The 22,724-nt window shown below is 32.8% G+C and overlaps 2 protein-coding genes across 2 annotated transcripts in view; one reads left to right on the plus strand and one right to left on the minus strand.

Annotated features, from left to right (window-relative positions):
* Window positions 1-14,913, minus strand: part of LOC118199532 (zinc finger CCCH domain-containing protein 15) — a 76,758-nt gene extending 61,845 nt beyond the window's left edge. Inside the window, exons 1-2 of the mRNA XM_035371422.2 lie at window positions 14,794-14,913; window positions 14,619-14,713 (exon numbers count right to left, since the gene is read on the minus strand). Coding sequence (XP_035227313.2) covers window positions 14,619-14,690 — 72 coding nt within the window. The 5' untranslated portion in view covers window positions 14,691-14,713; window positions 14,794-14,913. The remainder of the gene's footprint in view (window positions 1-14,618; window positions 14,714-14,793) is intronic.
* Window positions 14,914-20,253: 5,340 nt separating this feature from the next.
* The window catches only part of ERp44 (Endoplasmic reticulum protein 44), a 72,542-nt gene continuing 70,071 nt past the window's right edge, over window positions 20,254-22,724 (plus strand). Inside the window, exon 1 of the mRNA XM_085810670.1 lies at window positions 20,254-20,430. Coding sequence (XP_085666796.1) covers window positions 20,383-20,430 — 48 coding nt within the window. The 5' untranslated portion in view covers window positions 20,254-20,382. The remainder of the gene's footprint in view (window positions 20,431-22,724) is intronic.

The raw sequence follows: 22,724 nt of genomic DNA on the forward strand, positions 1-22,724 counted from the left end.
GCCATAATTAAATACACCAAAAAATACACCTTTTGTGGCAATAAAATTTTGATTTTACAAAATTTGTTAAAAATACAAGCATATTAACTACGAGATTTATAAAACTGTTCATATTCTATCTATGTAATAAATGATTTCAGAAGCTATTATAAAATAAAAATTTCAAGGAAATAAAAAAAAATTCTGTTGCATATTATTCTGTTAAAATTTAATGGATGAAACTTTTAAAGGTAGATGTTAAATATACAGGAATACTATTTACATAATGTGATGATGCTGCAAAATGAATGATTTTCTCACTTCTTAACAAATACCATTTACTCGGCATTAAAAGACTCTCTGCCCAAAAACCATTTTTATCAAAAATACTAATCATTGAAGACTTTGTTTTATTAAAAAGAAATGCTAAAAATCTATATGTTACCGGCAATGCATAAAACTCCAGCATTCTATAAAATACCTAAGTATTTTATAAAATGCCTGGCATTTTTAGGCAAAGTATGAAACATGATAATTATTACATACTTTACCTAGGCAATCTGTAGAACAACTAGGCATTCTGTAGAATGACAAATGTCCTTTAAGCAAAATATGGAAAAAGTCATTATTCGTTATTAAAAAGTCAAAGAATGGAAAAGTCTTATTACAGCTATTATTTAAAAGATGTTCATTCCTTAAAATCACAAATGTTATTTTGAAAAAATAATGAAAGACTGCTATTAAAAACTTTTTATTCTAAAGCACAAAAAAAAATTTAGCGAGATGATCTTAGTACACCATAATAAATTTGTATTCTCTACATGAATTAAATTCAGAAAAATCATAGGTTCATATTGATGCCCGGTAAAAGTATAGTTTAGGGTACCACTTGGCAAAACTTGGCGGTACAAGGATACCGATTTTGTGCAATTCTTTGACTCGTTTTGGCTTGCGCAGTGGCGATTTTTGCGCCAAACATCGCCGCTACACAAAGCCAAAATAACAAGACAAACAATTGTACAAACTCGGTATCCATGTACACATCAACTTATCTTCACTTAAAAAAAATCCCCAAATTGCACAAAAATGGAATTGCGCACTCCTTTGACTTCATCCATGTACACGTTGACCTAGTTTCACTTTAAAAAAATCCCCGAATTGCACAAAAATGGCATTGCACACTCTTTTAACTTTATACATGTACACATCGACCTATTTTCACTTAAAAAAAATCCCAGAATAGCACAAACCTGCATTGCGCACTTCCTTTACTTTAATCATGTACACATCGATATATTTTCATTTAAAAGTGAAAGGAGCACCAAATTCTAAAATATAGGCAAACAAAAAATACATAGTCTCAATAAAATAAATTTTAAACCAAACAATACAATAACATAAAAAAGGAAAAACTGTTATACAATTAAGCACTACCAAAAGCAAATATTCACTTACCATGATTTTCGAGTTCGCTTCGCACACCCAGAGCCACGTAAAAATCAAAATATCAATCATACTCAAATGACTTTTTTTCAAACCAGGTACTCTTTCTGATCGAACGCTTCACATAGTGACCATCTAAACCTTTCTTCCTACAAACCCATTCAAATCCACCTAAACGATTTTTACGCTCGACTAGACGCATATCCTTCCTACATACAGGACACTTATAATGGTTACTAAGTAAACTTTCATTTATACACCAGTCAATTAAAGCTCTTTTCCCCTTTCGCTCCAAACGGTACAGAAAATTAAAATTAATCTTACTACATTCGGCCATTCCACAGTCTAAAAAATCAAACCAACACACACCACAAAAACGCTTACAAAACATCCCATTATCAGGTTCAATATTCCGTCTAACCTTCTTCGGGAACATGCAAGGACCTGACTCGGAACAGAGAGTTTACTAAAGCTATGTTCAAAACTGTGGGAAGTAGACAGGATACACAAGAAGGGTATACAAAACCCTTTATTTTTCTCTATTTACAATAACTTCCGTACTTCGGAAATACACAGACTTGCTACTTGGGGTCAAAACGTAAAAGTATAAAAAATAAAACTAAACTCTAATTTAACTTTAAAATAATAAACGTGGAAGATTGGCCTTTTATTAACAGGAAGCCGTATGTAGTACAGAGAACTGTGAACACTACAATACGTTTAAAGTTATCAAGAGGATTAAACCTCTGGCCTGAAAGGCAACCAGCAACTGAGTAAACTTCTAAGGTAAGCGGCCTGCTTCGACTAACTGCTTCCTCTCTCTCTCGCTTGGCAAAAAGCCACAACTTAAGTACTTGGCGTTCGCCAGACAAACTTTGCATAAATACTTTAATGCTAATAATTCTGGCCGGAAGTAGAAAATAAGAAGTGATAGTAAAGATTTAAAATAAAATAAACGTTAGTAAAACTTAAGATCCTTACATACTTCCCGCCAGAGTTAATTAGTTTGAAACTGAGGTCTAAAACGACCTTGTTGAAAACTTTTAGCTCTAGAATCTAATGGGAGGCCAATCTTTTACAAACATTTTTCGCTAGAAACTAGAAATTTAAAAGAAAGAAATTTGTTTTTACAATAGCAGCTCCCAGGATACACAATTTTTTCATCTGTACTGCATCTAAACAGAAGCTTTTATTCAAATCTGGTTCCTTCCAGAGATCTGGAAGGAAAACTAGTTTAATGAAATGTTAGACAATGAAATGGCAAGTAACATGTATAATTATATTTCTCTTAACATTCTTATTTCATTCCTGACTATTTTAATTATCTCTCCCCGTGCTCTCTGACATGTGTTGTAAAAGAACACCAAACACGAATGTGTTTATGTCTATGTGTTCAACACTTCCTCCTACAATCAAAACACTAACGTGTTAAAATTCAACATATCAAGACCTCGTAACACACCCTAATTTCAACTCTAAACCCTGAGGTACTATTCTGAAAGTGGCTAACTCTGAAGTGTAGCGTCAGAGAGCCTAACTACATCATTCAACCTTTAACACATATTCACCACGATTTAGTCTTTTTACAGTCACACGAATAAAAAAAATTTTAACATTTCTTTCACTTTTACCATATCACGGTATTTCTTAACATTTAAAATAACAGTTCACATTGTATATAAGAACATATTAACATGCCATTAATTTTATACATTTGAAAACATACATTAGTAGTACATTGTTAACTTCTATTCTTTTCAAAGCAAGTGACAATTCTTTCTACATTGAAATAATACATTTCAAAAAGTCTTTCAGACTAAAACTTCTTTCTTGCCAGAATGTTTTAAATAATTTTTATACAATAACTTTTTACAATATTTAAGTCTTTACACAACGCTATTATACATCAACTTTAGTTTTACGTGCGAGTAATTGAAAAAACATAATACCAAAATCGGTAACAACTCATTTCTCGCCCTTTTGGCGATAAAGGTAGACCTCGCATGAGGTAAAACTTCTTGAAATCTGCCGCTTGCAGTAAGAATGAAAGATTAACTTAAGTTTGCAAAGTAACATAAAATTTTACTTATCTTTGTGATATTCGGACATTCTTTTCTGGGCCCAGTCCTTAAAGGTAGTGCAGATAGTTGTTTGATTTATCCTCCTTCTTGTACGGGCTCGCCCTTCAGTTCCTTCCTCTAGATGCTTTCTTTTTTCTCCAGTTCTGTCACCCTTGAATACCTTCTTTTTCGCTTCTGCCTGTGGTCTTGGTCGTTTGATGGCAGCTGGTCTTGGCGGAACCGGGAAACTTCTTTCGTGTTCCTGCTTGGACCTCGTTGCTGGCCGTTCAAATTTTCCTTGTAACTTTTCCTCCGTTGCTGGTGGCCCTTCCGCAGTTCGGCGACATTTGCTGCGGAGAGTCCTGTCGGATGAGTAGATCTTCCGTTTTAGAGCCGGGTTATAGTTGCCGTCATTTCTCCTAGTTCTCTTTGCATACGTCGTCCTTGTCCCTTCTTCATTCTGGGGGTGTTCGTGAACTCTCTTTTCTGGACGGTGGAACGGCTTCTTCTTCTTGCTACCTTCAAATTTTCCGCGGGGAAACTTTCTTTTCACTTGCTCCTGCCTCTTAATGGCTTGCCCTTGTACTTGTCGTTTTTCCACCTCCGGAGCTTGTGCCTGCGGTGTCTGCCGTGCCAGATCCTGCAAAAGATCTTTAAAAATTTTCATTTTATTACGATCATAGTAGGGTTTGATTTGATCAATGTTTGCAGAGCAGGTTTCACCATTTCTAGCTTTTAACACTACTACAGCGTGAGTTATTTTCTCTATAACATATGGTCCTTCAAATCGTGGAAAAAATTTGGCAGTTTTATCTTCTGGTGCTGAAGAAAGTGAATGCTTAATTTTTAAAACTTCATCTCCTACTTTATAAGTTACTCCCCGTCGTTTCAAGTCGTAATATAGTTTTTGTTTTCTGTGTGCTACTTTAGTATTCTTCTTTGCTTCCTTAATTAGTTTTTCTATATCACCCATTTTAAATTCTGGGGCTCTTTGTTGCACATAAAATAATTTATCTAACGGCGTTATAATCTTTCTGCCTAAAAATAACTCAGCAGGAGTTTTGCCCGTTGTATCATGTTTTGCGGTCCTAAGGGCGAAAGCAAATTCATTGACATAGTTATCCCAGCTTTTATGAAAATTTTTAACATAACTACGGATAATTTTCACTATATTTCTATTGACCCATTCCGCTATATTTGATTGCAGCCGATACTGGACCATTTTTAAATGACGTATGCCCAGTTTTTGGCACATGTCTTCAAATACATTACTTACAAATTGAGGACCATTATCCGATATAACTTTTAGGGGCGCCCCGTATTTTAAAATATATTTATTTAAAATAGAATCAGTAACTAATTTCGCGGAGGCTCGTTTTAAGGGAACAATTTCGGTCCACTTACTAAAATGATCAACCATAACAAGGGGATAGCGACTTTTATTTAACTGACTTTTTGGGAAAGGGCCCAATAAATCGATGCCAATTATTTCATTTGGAAATTCGGATTTAATACTATTTAGAAACCCGGCCGGGCGGAAATTAATATAATTAACTGCTTGACATGTTGGGCAGGACTGGACATATGCCCTTGTTAACTTTTGCAGTTCAGGAAAATAGACTGCCTCGCGTACGCGTTGGATAGTTTTCCGAATACCAGCATGAGAAGCTAAAGGGCTGTCATGGAGCTCCTGCAGGATATTTAATCTAAAACTAGCTGGGATAACAGGTCGAAATTCATTGTTGGAATTCGTAGTTTTTGTATAGAATAATAGACCATCTATTAGTTCGTAATGGGCCGCCCTATTTCTTATCGCCACAGTATCTTGGTGGCTAAAATTTTCAGGATCCTTTAAATACTCATAAATGCTTCCAAACTCAGGATCCTTACCCAGTTCGGTTATTACAGTTTCTCGGGAATTTATTGTACATGCTGTGAGCATTGCCACCTTTACAGTATTACCTTGTTCATCTATTTTAATTCTTGATAGGGCATCTGCTACGATATTTTCCTTTCCGGGGGTATGTTTGATTACCAGATTATATTCTTGTAGCTTGAGTGCCCATCTTATTAACCTTGGGGATAAGTTTTTCCCTGAGTACAATCTAGTTACCGCCGCATGATCAGAGTACATTGTTATTGGCGCCTTTCCAAAATAGACTCGGAACTTTTGCACTGCTAACAGAACTGCAAGTGCCTCTCTCTCGGTCGCGGAATAGTTTCTTTGTGTTTGATTTAAAGTTCGGCTAAAAAATGCCATGGGCTGCTGATTTTGCGAAAGTACCGCTCCTACCGCATAATCCGAAGCATCCGCTGAAATTTCTAAATTCTCATCCTTTTCAGGAAATTTCAACACAGGGGCTTGCGTTAATGCTTGTTTTAATTTTTCGAAAGCACTATTGGCTTCGGCCGTCCACGAGAATCTTGCCTTTTTCATTTTTAATTTTAACAATGGTTCAGCGATAGCTGCAAAATCTTTTATAAAGGACCTATAATATGAACAAAGTCCTAGAAAAGAAGAGAGCTTCTTTGCCGTGTTTGGAGTCGGATACTTTTGTACAGCGATTATTTTTGATTCGTCTGTCTCTATTCCTTTCTGAGATATCTTGTAACCTAAATATTTTAATTCAGAGGCTGCAAATTTGCACTTTTCGACATTAACTTTTAGACCGGCCTCATTTAATAAAGAAAACACCTGTCTTAAATCCTGTACATGTTGGTCTAGATTATCACTAGTAATAATGATATCGTCTAAATAGATAAATGTGGACTTTCCGAGAACAGGTCTTAACACAATGTCCATGCATCGCTGAAATGTTGCTGGGGCGCCTGAAAGGCCAAACGGCATTCGCAAAAATGCATAAGTGCCAGACTTGGTTATAAAAGCAGTCTTAGGCACGTCCTCAGGCCTGATCCCTATTTGAAAATAACCATTCGTTAAGTCTAAAGTTGTCATAAATTTGGTTGATTTTATGTTCCTTAAAATTTCTTCTATAATCGGTAACGGATATACCGGATATTTCGTTATGGAATTTAATTTACGGTAATCAATAGCGAATCTCCACCTTTTTGGATGCTCCAAAGGATAATCATTATTTTTCTTACATAAAACCACCGGACTAGCATAACTACTTGAGATAGGCGTTACGATCTTTTTACGTAGCATATCGGTAATATGCCATTCTATAATTTTTTCCTTATTCTTATCATACCGGTATGGTTTTTGACGAACCGGCAATGCATCTCCGGTGTCAATACTATGGTTAGTAACCTGAGTAAATCCTGGAATATCACTAAATAGCGAAGCAAATTCACTTACCACTTGTCGGATTCTTCCTTGCTCGTCATTAGGCAGGTGGTCAAGATTTAACATCGGCGGTTCAGCCTTTTCTGCACGAACTGGTTTCATCGTCAGCTTAAGGGACGCTTCATTAAAATCCAGCGTTGCTTGTGCTTCTGAAAGAAAATCTATTCCTAAAATTATATGTGCTTGCAGATTCTTTACTATAAAAAACATCACCTTTACTTGTTCGTCCTTGATACGGACATACAGCGGTACTTTACCTATACACTTACATTTTTCTCCTTGCGCCGCTAACACTGTCGTATTATCCGAATTATATATGCGGTATTTGCGAAAATACTTCCTAAAAAATTCTTCTGCCACACAGGAACACTGCGCGCCTGTATCCAGGAGTGCGGTGGCTGGGATATTATTCACCAACACTTCAATCTTCGGAAGAGTCAAATTTTTCACCATTACTGTATTTAACTTGAAGGAAGAGGGGTTTTCTTGGCCTTCGGATTTCCGCACCCTCTCGTCAGGAGAAATCTGTTTTAGTTTAAATTATTTTTCATTTCCGTGCTTTCCTTCTTTTTCCACTGGCCTTGAGACTTTTTTCCTGGATTGCTATTGAACTGTTGACGTTCGTCGGCTGTTTTTGAATGCTCGGGTTTCCTTGCCCACTGATTCGCTTTGCTTCCGTAGCCGTGTGCTTGAGTTTGCTGTAGTCTTGGTGCACCAAATTGGTTTCGCTGTTGATATTGGCGTCTTCTTTCAACGTCCGCCTTTCTTCTACTTTCAAACTGGATTTCTAGCTCAAATAACTTTCCCAGTGTAGTTGGATTTCTTAATTCAATAAAGTCTTGCACTTGGGGCAGTAACCTCGGCAAAATCACTTGAATTATCTCAGGATCCGGACGGTTTCCATACAAGAGTTTGAAGACATGAATTTTTCTTAAAATAAAGCTCGAGAGGTTTTCGATTCTTTGTTGATATATACTAAAAAGTTCCGTTTCTAATTTCGCACGATCCCTTACAACAGGGAAGGCTTTTACTAGGGCAGTCTTGAAATTCTCATAAGTATAGGTGGGACTTCCTGCTTGACCCAAGAGACTTCTGCCTATACATTTCAACCAGTTAAGCGCTTGGCCCCTCAAAGCGCTGGTAGCTAAGGTAACTTTTTGAAATTCGTGCACGGGGTAGAGCATGAAGTGGTCATCTAATTTTTCCAAAAAACTGGTTACCGGTGAATTTCCATTAAATGTTGCTTCTGGTTTCATCGAAGCACGCATGGTCTGGACGATGTAACCAAATCCTTCCAGGGCGGCAGCTGGCATTTCTGGATTCTGAGCCGCTTCTGCAGGCAGCACAGGTTCTTCTTGAAACTCGGCCACGGTTATTCTTCTTCGTTGGGCGCCACTATCAGGTTCAATGTTCCGTCTAACCTTCTTCGGGAACATGCAAGGACCTGACTCGGAACAGAGAGCTTACTAAAGCTATGTTCAAAACTGTGGGAAGTAAACAGGATACACAAGAAGGGTATACAAAACCCTTTTTTTTCTCTATTTACAATAACTTCCGTACTTCGGAAATACACAGACCCGCTACTTGGGGTCAAAACGTAAAAGTATAAAAATAAAACTAAACTCTAATTTAACTTTAAAATAATAAACGTGGAAGATTGGCCTTATATTAACAGGAAGCCGTATGTAGTACAGAGAACTGTGAACACTACAATACGTTTAAAGTTATCAAGAGGATTAAACCTATGGCCTGAAAGGCAACCAGCAACTGAGTAAACTTCTAAGGTAAGCGGCCTGCTTTGACTAACTGCTTCCTCTCTCTCGCTTGGCAAAAAGCCACAACTTAAGTACTTGGCGTTCGCCAGACAAACTTTGCATAAATACTTTAATGCTTATAATTCTGGCCGGAAGTAGAAAATAAGAAGTGATAGTAAAGATTTAAAATAAAATAAACGTTAGTAAAACTTAAGATCCTTACACCATGATTCAAAATTTCCCAGAATCATGCACCTGATTACGTCACAATAGGGTTTCCATAACATTCAACTACTCAGGCTACCATAAATGAAACAACAACTTGGTGATAAATCAAAGAACAACTTCGCCATATTACAAGGGGTACCTTAAAGTCTACTCTACCCTGATGCCCTTTTTAATATATTTTGTTTTTTCTGGCCGGGCTCACAAAGGTGGATGTATAGTTCAATATAGCTGTACTGTAAGTTAACTTCCGAGATGGAAAGTAACCAGACCAATGGTCTGTTAAATATTTATTTTAAAACTTAACAAAGATTTCTGGATTAATAAAAAGTAAACATCAATACAGTACAACCATAACAAACAAAGCTTCTGCATGGCACATCAGAAGTTTCTTCAGCATTCTGTCCCATTCTCCATGTCCAACAGCCAAATGAATTTAATGAATTATGTGACGTAACCAATGCCTTCTTTAAAAGGATAAACAAGTTTACTTTCGTTTTCCAAAAACATAATATCATAGTGATTCAGCAACCAGTAGTAGTCCAACCAGTCCAGTGGTTCCTTCTAAGCAGTCATTTTAGCTTTTTTACATCATTTATTAACTTCTGATAAGTAGTTTTGATTATTCGAAAAGAATCGCAGATGTATTTCATACTTTGCCAGTTTGTCATTTGGCATTCTATAAAATACCTAGGCAATGTGTGAAATGCTTAAATGCTTTTTTATAAATTCAACATTAGATATTCATACTTTAAATTTTTAATTGTCAGATTACTTTTTTATGATAAAAAATTAATTATGCACAAAGGCTTTTTAAATGCCCCAGTCACTGATTACTAAAAATCAATGACTGGGTCATTTAAAAAGCCTTCGCAGGTCCATGTCTGACCCCGAGTTATAGGTTCACAACCACTGCCCTAGAGTTAAAAATAGCTTGTCATCTGGAGGTCCAGATATTAGATGTACAAATTTCAGACTTTGTACTCAACAACGTAAAAATCAATTAAAAGACATTTTGTATTTAACACAAATAAATACAAAATTTACTACTGTCTTCAATTTCGTCATAAGTTACAGTAGAAGATTTAGTGCTATTCACAAAAGTTAAAAGAATGAAGGAAAAGAGATAGGACTCAGAAAGGTACTTTTACCTTTTTGACAGGAATGAAGTAAAAGCTACATTATTTAAATGATTGCTATATAGTTTGAGTAAGCTTCAACAAAAAATCAGTCAATTTTTCATGTTCATTTCAACTAACTTTTATATAGTATGTTTCTGTTAGTGTTCTAGTAAAGAATCATACGAGTTGGCAATAATAAGCTTTATTTTTTACTTTCTGATAAGTTCTTCTCTAACTGTAATCTGAAATTCTCAGAACATAATTTTTCACCTTTAAAAAAACATGTTTCCTAGCGATTCCTCCAAATCTAAATTACACATTTCAATCTAATCATGCTGTGCATTTAAAATGCCCATAATCAGATAAAATTTGTCTCTTAAAAACATTCTGAATAAAACATAATACTAAAACATGAAATGCTATTCTTTTATATGCCCGATTCATATGACAAATTTTTTTTTTTTTTTTTTTTTTTTTTTCTTTACCTCTACTATTAAATAATGAAGAATCTTATGTATGTATGTTCCTCACATTATGGAAAAGTTTCAACATAATAGGCCATCTTCGTAATTTGTGCAGATTTAATGAACTTTTTATTAAAAGCTCAGTGATTCAGTGATTTAAAGGCTTTGAGTTGTCACTCAGCAAAGCATAAGTTACTTATGTTTCAAATTTAGTCAGAAAACTCAACGATATAAAGGAAGTGTGTTGCTGATTGGAAAAACATCAAAAATTGCTTTTCAAATTTAATAAAGAATTAAAAAATGTCTTGTCATCTCAGTCACTTTATACTGAATTGCCTAATACAGTACAAAGTCTGTAATCTGGATTCGTCGGGACTTCGGCGATTCCGGATTATAGATCATCAATTTAAATCTGGTAAGATGGCATGCAGAAATTATACAATTAAAAATATGAAACACTAATTTATGAAATAAAGAGCAATTATGATCTAAAGGGTATCAAATTTTACAAAAGAAAAGCTTAATATTTATTTGTTTACTTTATTAAACATTTCTTTCAATGCGCACATGCATAATGTATGCACATTCTCTACGCGCATGCACAAAGTTTGTGACTTTGAGGTCCGGATTAAAGATCATTCCAGATAATGGACGTCCAGATTACAGACTTTGTACTATATAAAATATTTTTATCTTCCATGTGCCAGTTTTTTACCTTTTGGTGAAGCGCATAATATTTAATTTTTCTTTCAAATTTATTCCATTATTAGCATACTAAATGATTTAAAAGCAATAAATACAGATTCATTTCAATTATTATTAATTACTAGCTGAACAATTGAAATGGATTCATTAAAATCATTACATATATTTTTCTTTTTTTATAAAAACCACCTCAGGAGACTGGCCAAGTAAGAGATTAGTGCCATATAATTAATAAAAATTTCCAGAAAATATATACATATACCTTAAAAATTGTAAAAAATAATCAAGAAATAAGTTAAAAGGACCTTGGAAATTCTAAAGGTATGTTCAATACACTTTTACCAAATAATTTCTGCATATATTATTCAATATAGTTGGAAAATTTCATATCTAAATTCACAAAAGCAGGTTTTTTTTTCCAAGTTAAAGACTTTTTTTCAAACAAAATCATGCATCATCAAAAAAATAATGATAATAACTCACTTATTGTTATTTTATATTGTTAACCTTTTCCTGAAGATTGTGGTGTATTTCCTACAATTACAACACTACACTAAATAAAGAAATTTATTGCAGGAAATGGCAGTCCCTCCTAATTTATTTTTCTGTACCCTGCTGAATGAATAGTAGACTAAATGGCTTCAATACATCTCTACTGACATGAAAAAGTTAAATAAAGAAAGGCATTAATATTTAACAGCTCAATAAACACACTGTTAAGTAAATAACATGAAATGATAGTTTTAAACACATTAAGTCTTTTTTACTCAAAGTTCTCCTAAAACACTGAACTACAATAGACTTTTTTAGATACGGCTAAAAGGCATTTTATTCAAGCAAGCCTAACATCTAGTGATCTGGTATAACACATTATAAAAAAGTATAATAATGTGTTACACCAGATCACCAGCTTCAGTAGATGACAACATAATTTTTGTGGCAATCTGAGGATTGATTATCTTGGGAGCTATGGAGGAAACTATAGTGCAATACTGTTGATATTTTTTTTTTTTTTTTTTTTTTTTTTTTTTCTTTTTCTGTTTTTATGACAGATACTGCCAGTTACTATCCACAGCATAAGTTTAACTGCAACTGCAAAGCGACTGTTAGAATAGTAACGGTCTAAAATTTATTTTTGAGGAAACCTCTGATATGCATTCAGAAAATAATAAACTTGTAGAGACATTACGATTTTGGGGTGGCCGGAGAGATGAAAAATTAGCAATGCCTTCGCCAGGAATCAAACCGCGGATTACATGTTGAGCGTGCAGAACATGTTGAGCTAGCGAATTACATGTTGAGCGTGCAGAACACTACACCACGAAGGCTTGCTAAGAAGGCGGGAGAAATACCTTATATACTTCCCCTTTTAAAGGGCAACTGGGGTTTCTAGGGGACCCAATCGCCAAATCCTGGGTGAGGAAAATCATCATCTAACACCCTTTTAGTTCGGGCGCCGCTGTAGAGACATTAGGATTTTTTTGAAGGCCAGAGAGATGAAAAATTAGCAACGTCTTCGCCGGGAATCGAACCGCAGACCTCTCAATTACGCACTGAGCATGCAGACCACTACACCACGAAGGCTCGCTAAGAAGGCTGGAAAAATACCTTATAAACTGAACACAACATGAAAACATGACAACATCAAGGATATGACTACAACGGAAGACAGTACCAACAGAAACACTGACATCTCATGGCAAATTACCATCAATTTTTGACACCTACCAAAGACTGCAGTTTAGCATAAAGCATAAGTATGATCAAATGTTCCCTGAATTGCTCTATTTTATTTAACAAATTTGTAGGTCAAATTTCAGTTATTATCTCTCATGACTGGATACTGACTTCATTTAAAATGTTGCCTAAAGCTATAATGTCTCTTAAATCACACTGCTGTATGTTACATAAATAAAATCTGAAGTTTTTTTCTTCAAAATTTAAGTTTATTGGAAGATACTTTTCCGAATTTGTTATTGGTAAAAGTATAGTTTAGGGTACCCCTTGGCGATTTTTGGCGGTACATGGATATTTACAATATATTTTACAATATATATACAATATAATTTATAATAATATATTTTACAATATATATACAATTTTTGTGCAATTCTTTGACTCGATATTTTGGCTTGCGAAGCGCCGATTTTTCGGCCAAAAATCGCCCCTACACAAAGCCAAAATAACAAGACAAACAATTGCACAAACTCGGTATCCATGTACACATCGACTTCACTTAAAAAAAATCTCCGAATTGCACAAAAATGGCATTGTGCACTCCTTTGACTTTATCCATGTACACGTCAACCTATTTTCACTTAAAAAAAAAAATCCCAGAATTGCACAAATTTGCACTGCACACTCCCTTTACTTCGCCCATGTACACATCGATATATTTTCACTTAAAAAGTCAAAGGAGCACCAAATTCTACAATATAGGCAAAGAAAAAATGCATAATCTCAATAAAATACATTTTAAAACAAACAATAAAATAACATAAAAAAGGAAAAACATGTTATACGTTTATTTTATAGCATAGAATATAGAAATGTTATATTTTATAGCAGCAATAATATTATTTTTTATATAGGTAGTAAATGTACCTAAACTTTACTTTTTATAAACAAATTTTTCATCACTCTTATTTTTGCCAATTAATTAAACTCTAACATTCGTATTCACGGAATGTTTCACTAGAATATTATTTTCAAGAAATGCTTCTAAATGCAACTAATATGATTAACCGATATTAATAATTATAAAAATGAAAAAAGTAAGCAGCATATACAACTGTTACATATTAATTCATATTTAGAAACTAGTTCATTGTTCATGAGAAACAGCAATAAAAAAATTACAAGAACTATTATTTTAATGGATCAATTAAGCAGAAGTTAAAGGTATTGGCCTCTGATTAAAACAAATGACGTTTTAGAATTTTTTTTTAAAAAAAAAAAAAAAACTTGATTTATTTCCTTGAAGTTAATGAAACTTGTTTGTTTCCATGTTAAAATTAAAAACCTTTCTATTTTTAAAAGTTTGCAAATGATGGAATACAACAGATGCCTACATACGTTATGAAAAAGTTACGTAAACATAAAATAACACTCCTTACGAATCAACGGATTCACATCACTACGTTAAAGAGGGGGAGGGGAATAAACAAGTAACAGCTGAAAAATATTCTACGCAATCTTTCAAAGTTCTTTCAAACCTGTTACAAATGATACAAAAATCAAGGCATCATCGTATGCCAACATGCAAATGACATGCAAGTCATTCATTCTTAAAAATTAATTATAAAGAAAAGGCAAATATTTTCCGTTTTTCTTCCTTTCTGACCAGAAGAATGCATTATAAATTACGCTAATTTAGGTTATTAAACATAAGTATATAGTCAAAATACAGGACATAATTGTACAGGCTTTACATATATAATAATATTTTCCATTGGATAAAACATACTAATTATGAGTAAAAGTTAAGTTAACATATGCTTTTTAAATATCATGAAGCATACTAAAACTCCAATTAATATAGGCCAGTTATAAATACCAACTTCAATTATTTTTTCCTTCTTTTTTAAATCCGCTTTTTTGCTTGTTTCAGGAGCTTTTTTCTTAGGAGGCATGATGATACTTCACAGCAGCATTACTGAAAAAAATAATCATACATATAAAACTATTACAATGCTACATCATTAATAAAAAACACACAGTTGGCATAATATTTACCCAAGTACAGTATTCACACAGTTTCACGATCATTACTTCAAACTCAACATGAGGATAAATATCGAAATTCCGGGATTACAATCTCAAATAAAACTGATATACTAGGTGTTAAGCCTCAAATTCTACACGTTTAAAGTTATGAACAAATAATTCCGGTCAAGATATTATTACTTTGTTTTTTAAAAACAAATATTAATTCTACACTATTCAGTTAACATCTCATTCCTTTTTAAATTTTCTTTGTGTTTTAGACATTTGGTTTAAACTGTTTTACAATAATGGAAATATGTTGGATTGCTATTTGGTTAATTTTGACCAAAATTGACTTGAAGAAAAACTACCTAGTTTTAAAATATGAATATTATTATTGTATGATTTCGATTGACGAAAAGAGTAAGAAAATGAATATTAAATAAAAAGTCGATAGCATCGAAGCTGTAAAACAGAAAACTTAATACCGATTCAAAAGGTAAAGTAACCAGCCTCAGCATTCCCAGTGCAGGATTTACATATAAATATAAGCTATAGCTTAAGATCCCCCGCTTTGTTGGGTCCTACAAACCCTCTAAGTAACCGAATATCATATTTGGCACTGGCATATAATATCATGTCTAATTAGGGCCTTATCATGTCTAAATCCGGCCCTGAGTATTCCTGTGGATATAGATAAATAATATTACGTCACTACTCAATATTATTTTCATCATAGTCGCTACGTTTTCTTAAGCATTCGTTCCAACTTTAAAATCGTATCACACATTCTAAACATTTTGAAAGAACAACTCATTAGAACACTTTTTCTGGTTTGTCACACGGTATTAAGCAACAAATCACCGTGGATTGTTTTGGGGTTATTATGTAAACTGGAATCTAGTTACCCTATGCTAAGGCTACTAGTAGCTCTACTATAAAGGTAATAGCTCTCTAACCTTAGCCTAAGAACCAAGAGACATATTTTTACTACTTGTATCCGACCTATTCTTTGTTATGCATCGCCAGCTTGGAATACTGCCTCTCCTAATGAATTACATCAATTTCAAATAGTGCAGAATAAATTTCTTCGTATTATCACTGATGCTGACTTTCTCATCCGAAATGAACTTCTTCACTATTCCCAAGTCTTCAACTACGAAATACTCAATGAAAACGCAACATAAGACCACTTGCTGCTCACACCTTCATGGGATGCAACGACTTCATATAACAGGTAGACGGCTCACCCACAGAGAATTCGTCTGCTAGGGTGTCTCCAACATATACCACGTGACTAATGCTCTTGGCGCTCTTGGGGAGTGATAGCTTAGGCTGTTCATCGACAGTTTGGCCCGCTTTTGATATGGCAGGTAGTGCTTTTTATTTCCGTCTGCTAGCAGTCAGCAGACAACGGCCTCGAATTAGGTTGTTCGATTTTTTACAATTATATTTAGATATAACTTAACCCCTTTTTTCCTGAATATTTTATCGATATTTTTAATAATCGCTTTAAATTATTTGCACCATTGTTTAAGATGTTTAGGTTAAATAATTTTAGGAAGAAAATCTAAAGTAAATAATAAAAAATTGAGATGGAAACTTTAATTTTGAATAACGTTAAAAAATTAATTGCACTACTGTTATAATATTTGAGAAGGTAAAAAAATCTCGTTTAATTTTAATGCATTGCATCCTAAAGAGAAAAAGAAAATCACATTGTTATATGTATTTATGCCATTGATTGCCTCTCTTTTATTGAGATTGTATTACTGGAACAAAATAATGCACTCTCTTTTCTTGAGATTATATTACTGAGACAAAATAATGCATACTTAATTACTGATTTCCACACTCATGTGTATGTCATGGCGGGGATCAATACATCTTATTAACTATAACATTGTTTCATAAGAATAAATTGAATTTAATTAAAAAAATTAAATTTAAATACAAATTTAATTAAATATTCTTTGCGCCATTGCTGCAAGGAATGAAATTTAAATTTAAACAAATTTAAATTTAATGTTTAACAAATAATGATGATTTTAACAAATAATTAATTAATTTAACAAATAATTAATAAATTTTTAACAAATAATGATAATTTTTAACAAATAATGGATTTATTTTGCACTTGATTATGCTTCTGAATTTAAATGATATTGTAGATTAGTTCGAGTATTAAATCTTTTATATGTTTGCACATTTTTTTTAAACTATTTTGGCTTTTTTTTAGGACTGAAATTTGCTTTTTTACTTTTATACGTATTTGTTAAAAATTAAATTTAAATTTGTTTAAATTTATTAACTATAACAAATATTTTATATTGAATATGTATCAAACGGTAACAAACTTCAACTCAGTATTTATTATTAGGATAAAAACGATATTACAGTTAAAAATTCTCTCACCCTCCTTTTTTTTTTTTTTTTAAATACTATTTAAAATATGGTAAGCTTTTCACATCACATTTTTTCAATTACAATAAATTTCTAACAGCATCGTAGATGAGACAGAATTATAATCCAGATTATTTTAATTGATTTTATAGAAAATAATGATAAAGCATTGAGCTTTATAAAAGTAATCTGATTTTTAAAATAATGCTGTTTAACTGTTTATGTTCAATGTTGCATGAATCAAGATCTTCAGCTTTTTTTTTTAACAAAGTAAACATATCGCACAATCTTTTCTCAATAATTTAATGCTAATAATAGCATTTTTCTTTTTTATTGCAGGCAGTAATTGTTTATGAAATCAAAACGCGTACGACTTGGCGAAAAAAGGTTAACGCCAATTGGCGCAGCTTTCTATTTCAACGGAATGCACGGAAAAAACATATAAAATTCAATTATTTGTAAAGGGTGATTCCAGTAAATTGTGTCACAGTATTTAATACATTTTGATGCTAATAATACATGCTGAAAATGTCATATACGGCGGCAATTTTCTTATACAATATGGCTGAAACTTTCCAACCAATTCAACAGAGATAGTAAAATGACAAAAATACTGAAAATAAAATAATAAATCATGCAGTTTTAACTTACCTATGAAAGGTTACAAGTCCTCCTTTCACGAAACTTTCTTTACATCCGTAGGCGCTGCAGCGAATAACCATTTTTACTTGAATTTTATGTGACCAAGCAGAGCAGCAGTCTTTCGTCCCATAGAAAGCAATGTAAAGTATTTCCGGACTTTCGGAATTCGCGCAGCAGTCACGTGACACTAATGTTGGAACCGGTTGAAGGTTGCAATACGCTCTCTACCAGTATACCATCTCGTTGATGGGATGAAACTTCTGCTTCTGCTCTTGCTCCTCTATTGGAAGCGGTAATTTCTTTCATTTTATCTGATGAAGACAGTGCTGTACTCTAAGTTGTTTGGATTTCTAGTGTGATGTTGTAACAGTCGTTGTGTATTGATTTTCTGTTGTATGGGTTAAATTTGTGTAGTTTTATAGTAGTATTGAACTTTTGTTGCTGTTGTATAGCATTTTGAACCATGTTTTGCATTTGTCGTTTCTCTGAATTGGGAAGGATCCGTTCGTATTTTCTTCATCTTGTCAAGTTCCGTTCACCTGCTAGATGCCTTTGGCCTTTTTTCTTTTGGTACCCCTCTCACTTTTCCTTTCTCCGTTTTCTCATCCGAGAAGTTTTCCATTTCCTGAATTCATTATATAATGAGCCCTTGGGCTTAATTTAAGGAACCGGCAAAGTTGCACCTGCAATAGCTCGGTCATATAGAACTGTCTAAGTCTAACTACGCAAAAGATTGTTGATGACGGGGCATTCGATGCTGATAGCTGTTTAGTTGTTGAAGAACTTATGATTATTTACCATACAAAGGGGAAAAATTATGCGTCTTGCTTTCAATGGTAAAGGACGCTCACACGTTCAAAAAAATTCAATCAATCAATCAATACACGTATTGCCCGGCTATCGCTAATATGTGCGATCTTGCCGGCTCATTGGTAATTTTGCTGCATGGGCATATAACATAACAGTCAGACGGGCCAAAAAATTTCGAAAGCACAATTCTTAAGTACAATTCCCTGTTTTGTCACATGATATAAAATAGCCAACTAGGACAAATCACTTCTGTATTGCCATGTCAAAAGGAATCTAGTTCTCCGTTACAAATGATTGATGATCGGGAATTCGATGCTGATAGCTGATTGGCTGTTGAAAAGGAATGATTTACAATTTTTTGAGAAAGAAAGGGAAAATATCATGCGTGTTTTTTTTCAGTGATAAAGTAGGTAGAAAAATTGTTTGAAACAGTTGATCGTCTGAAATAAATAGATGTGTGATACCAGCCTTAAAATGCTGTCTCATCACCTAAGAGATTAGACAGTATTATACTAATTAATCATTTTCCTGTATTTCGTTATGAGAAGCAGAGGAATAGTTTACTAGCTGGAAATCCGCAGCTTTCTGAAACGTTTCGGCTAATGGTATGTAGAGATTCTTTTGAACGCAGGATGAGGTCATTGTGCAAGATTTCAGCGTTGACTGCATGATTAGAGTTTGTAATGATTCTCAGTATCCGATTTTATACAGTCTGCAATGCTGTGATTTTGGAGTACTCTGTAGTCTGAACATTATCCTGAGACTGCAATAAAAATATTTAAGTTATTATAGTTACTAGCTAAAATCAAGCACATAGTATATTCAGGTAATAATTTATTGTATCTTTTATACATATGCTATGTTTAAAGGTAAGCTTAGCACTAACTGAAGATTGAACTTATGATCTTTACTACGGTGTGTGATGTCTCCTGAGAGGAGGAAATAAGAGTACTAAAATATATTTCATGTTTAACTTTTGAAGGGTTTGCATGTAACAATATGTGTAAAGACAATTTATTTTTTTTTCTATTAGAGTAATAGCATTTTTATTACCCTTTTTATTTCGATTGATTATCATATAACTCGAAGATGAAAGAGATGCGATCAGGAAAACTTTATCTTCATCTTTTTATGTTTTGTTTTTGAGAAACACGTAATACACGTAACTTAGATTTGAAATTTTAAGTTGTACTGAGCTGAGACATTCCTTAAAAAGAGATGTTTGTCAAGTTTCAGCTGTATTCGCATTTGGTAGATATAATTTCCGATCATGGTTTTACTAAAAATTGCCTCCATTTCATTTCTTTGTAATGAATTCAAAAGATCTTGGGATTTTATTATTGAAATACAATAGGTAAGCATCTAAACGAAATTTTAATGGAAATACTCAGATCCACACACACATACACACATTTGCATAAGCAATTAATAATTTCTTTTAAAAATACCTTAATAAATAAATAATGAAAACTTTAATTAATCATTGATTTTATTTTTTATAAAATAAATTTGATGTTTGAATTTTACTTTATCACAAAGAGCTTAAATTTTTAAATTCCATTCTTTCTAATCATGTTATCAAACACGCCTCAACTTATTTATTTTATTATGTTTAGCGGTTTCATAAATTCCACCTAAATTTCAACTCTAAAAATTACGTGTGGGGTTGGAGTTGGTCTTGGTATTAACACGTTACTTCTTGTATTTCTCGATGTATAGTATGCTGTTTTGCAATTTATAACACATTCTGAAATCTTGTTTAGGATGCCTCATATTATTTTCGTAGTTATTTTTCAATGTATTATTTCTTTGGTAAGTTAACAAGCTTTCAATTTAAAGTATGGGTAACAGAAACGTATGTTTTATATTGTAGACGAATTTCGGTTCTAATTATGTACTGAGTTAGTAATTCTCCTAATAGAAAACATATTTTCCCTTAAATTCTGAACTGCGGATTATCAATTTGTCACTTAAAACTTGTAAATTGCTAATGTCAGAATATGTTCAGAAGTTTTCTATAATAAAAGATCTAGCTATCCTAGTAATACCGGTATGTCATTGTCGTAAGCGAGTTCTGGTTTTGAATTTACCTGTTGTCGGATATTTTTTTTTCCTGGTCCCTCGCAGGGAGCGTACGTTTAAAATGTCAATTTCTAATTAATGGAAATATACTGTGTTTACAAGAAAAATAACTGTTTCATCTTTTAAGGCTTTAACAGCTGAACGAGTGAATTGTAGAATACCGGCAGTTCAACTTGTAGTTCCTGCAGCAATATGGTTTACCTTTGTAGGCGTTTTACGCAACTAACACATATGAAACTAAATATGACCCATTTTTCTTTATAAAGATTTTACTTAGGTTTAGGTAACTGCCTTAAATATCCTTAGGTTTAGGTAACTGCCTTACTTAGGTTTAGGTAACTGCCTTAAATATCTATGAATGCACTTTGCTTGTTATATAATCGTTTATTGCTTTAATGTGTTTTAATTTAAATGGTTAAGCTTTTCTGCTTTATGAGCTGACATGTAAATATTATTTTTCTTTAGAAATGCATGTCGAGCTTTCATGATAGCTACCTTTAAAAATTAATTTTTAACTAAAGTTTTCATTGTTGATTACTTTAAACTATGTAAGAAGTTTTTTTTTTTTTTTTAATTTCATTCATGATCTTTTCTTGTTTCAATATAAATAGGTAGTCTCAAATGAATGAAATTTTTATATTTGAGAAAGTCTTTGTTTTTTCAGTTTTTAAATTTGCACGAAAGTTTCACTGAAATACTAATGCTAAGGTTGAGTATGCTGTCAGCCTGAGGGTAAAAAAAAAAAAAAAAAAAAAAAAAAAAGCAGATAAGTCAATATATCTCTATAACTTTACTTGGAATTATAATAAACTAAGTTTTATTTGCTGGTGTGGCCTTAGTTTGTGTCTTGGTGTAATTTCTGCAGCTTTTAAATTCACTCGTTCAGTGCCTTCCTAAGTTTTAAACATTTGCCCCTTCTCCAACTCTGCCATTTAGTTCAATAGCACTAGTTGCACCAGCTGTAATCTCAGCCTTGAATATGAAAAATGAAATTGTTGTATAATCTGATTCCTAAAATTACATGCACTGCAGCTTTAAAATTTATTAAAGAAGCTGGTAGCATTTATTTTGAAACAGCTCTTTATATTAAAGATAATTAAAAAATGAGTTTAAGGATTTCTAATATGTATCTATTTCCATCAGATAATTTCATCTTCCTCTTCTTAATTTGTCATATTTCTTAAATATTATAAAAGCTGCTTAAAAGTAAAATTACTTAACCCATTTTCTTAATTTTGAGATATTTCATGTATATTTATAGTGAAATAAAAATTTTATTATATGTACATTTTAAAATAACTGATACCAGAATGGAATTTTTAAAAATTTTAATTTTCTTCTGAATTTTTTTTTTTTCTGTATAAAGTATAGAAATTTCTTTGTTAAAATTTTAAAAAATGCATAATATTTAGGCAATAAAAATTTGTTTATTGTTATAGATTATTTTAACAATGTTAAAATTCTATCCTGTTATATAAATGACAGTAAACATCCTTGAACCAAGAGTAACCGGAAGTATATTAATTAGCTGTTTAATCAAATGTCGATGAGATTCATTGAAGCTCATGTTTAAATCAGCAGAAATGCTGTTCATAATATTTTAATAGGGATATTGCTAAACAAAAGGTTTGTTACCCCTGAAAAATTTACTAGTGCAACATTATAAAGATTTAATTCAGAACCATAGATGAGAATTGTGATATTTGCTTAAAAACTAGTCACCATGTCAAAACATATTTCCAGTAATAGAAGTCATTAAGCAGATACAGTACAAAGTCTTTAATCCTGACGTCCATAATCCGGACCTCAAAGATACAAACTTTCTGTGCATGCGTCAACGCATGCGCATAATACGTTTACACATGCGTGTTTAAAGTATAACGGACAGTATAAGCTAGGCTAAAATTATCTAACTATGTGTTTCAGTTAATGCTGCTGGTTGCATTGTTCCTTAATCTTCTAATTGGATCCAGCTTATTATTTTTTGCAGACTGTTAGAGCAATTTTATAAAAAGTGAGTTTGA

The sequence above is a fragment of the Stegodyphus dumicola genome, chromosome 2, assembly GCF_044657685.1.
Source record: "Stegodyphus dumicola isolate Sdum_Otavi_A_Nest chromosome 2, ASM4465768v1".
Classification (NCBI taxonomy): Eukaryota; Metazoa; Arthropoda; class Arachnida; order Araneae; family Eresidae; genus Stegodyphus; species Stegodyphus dumicola.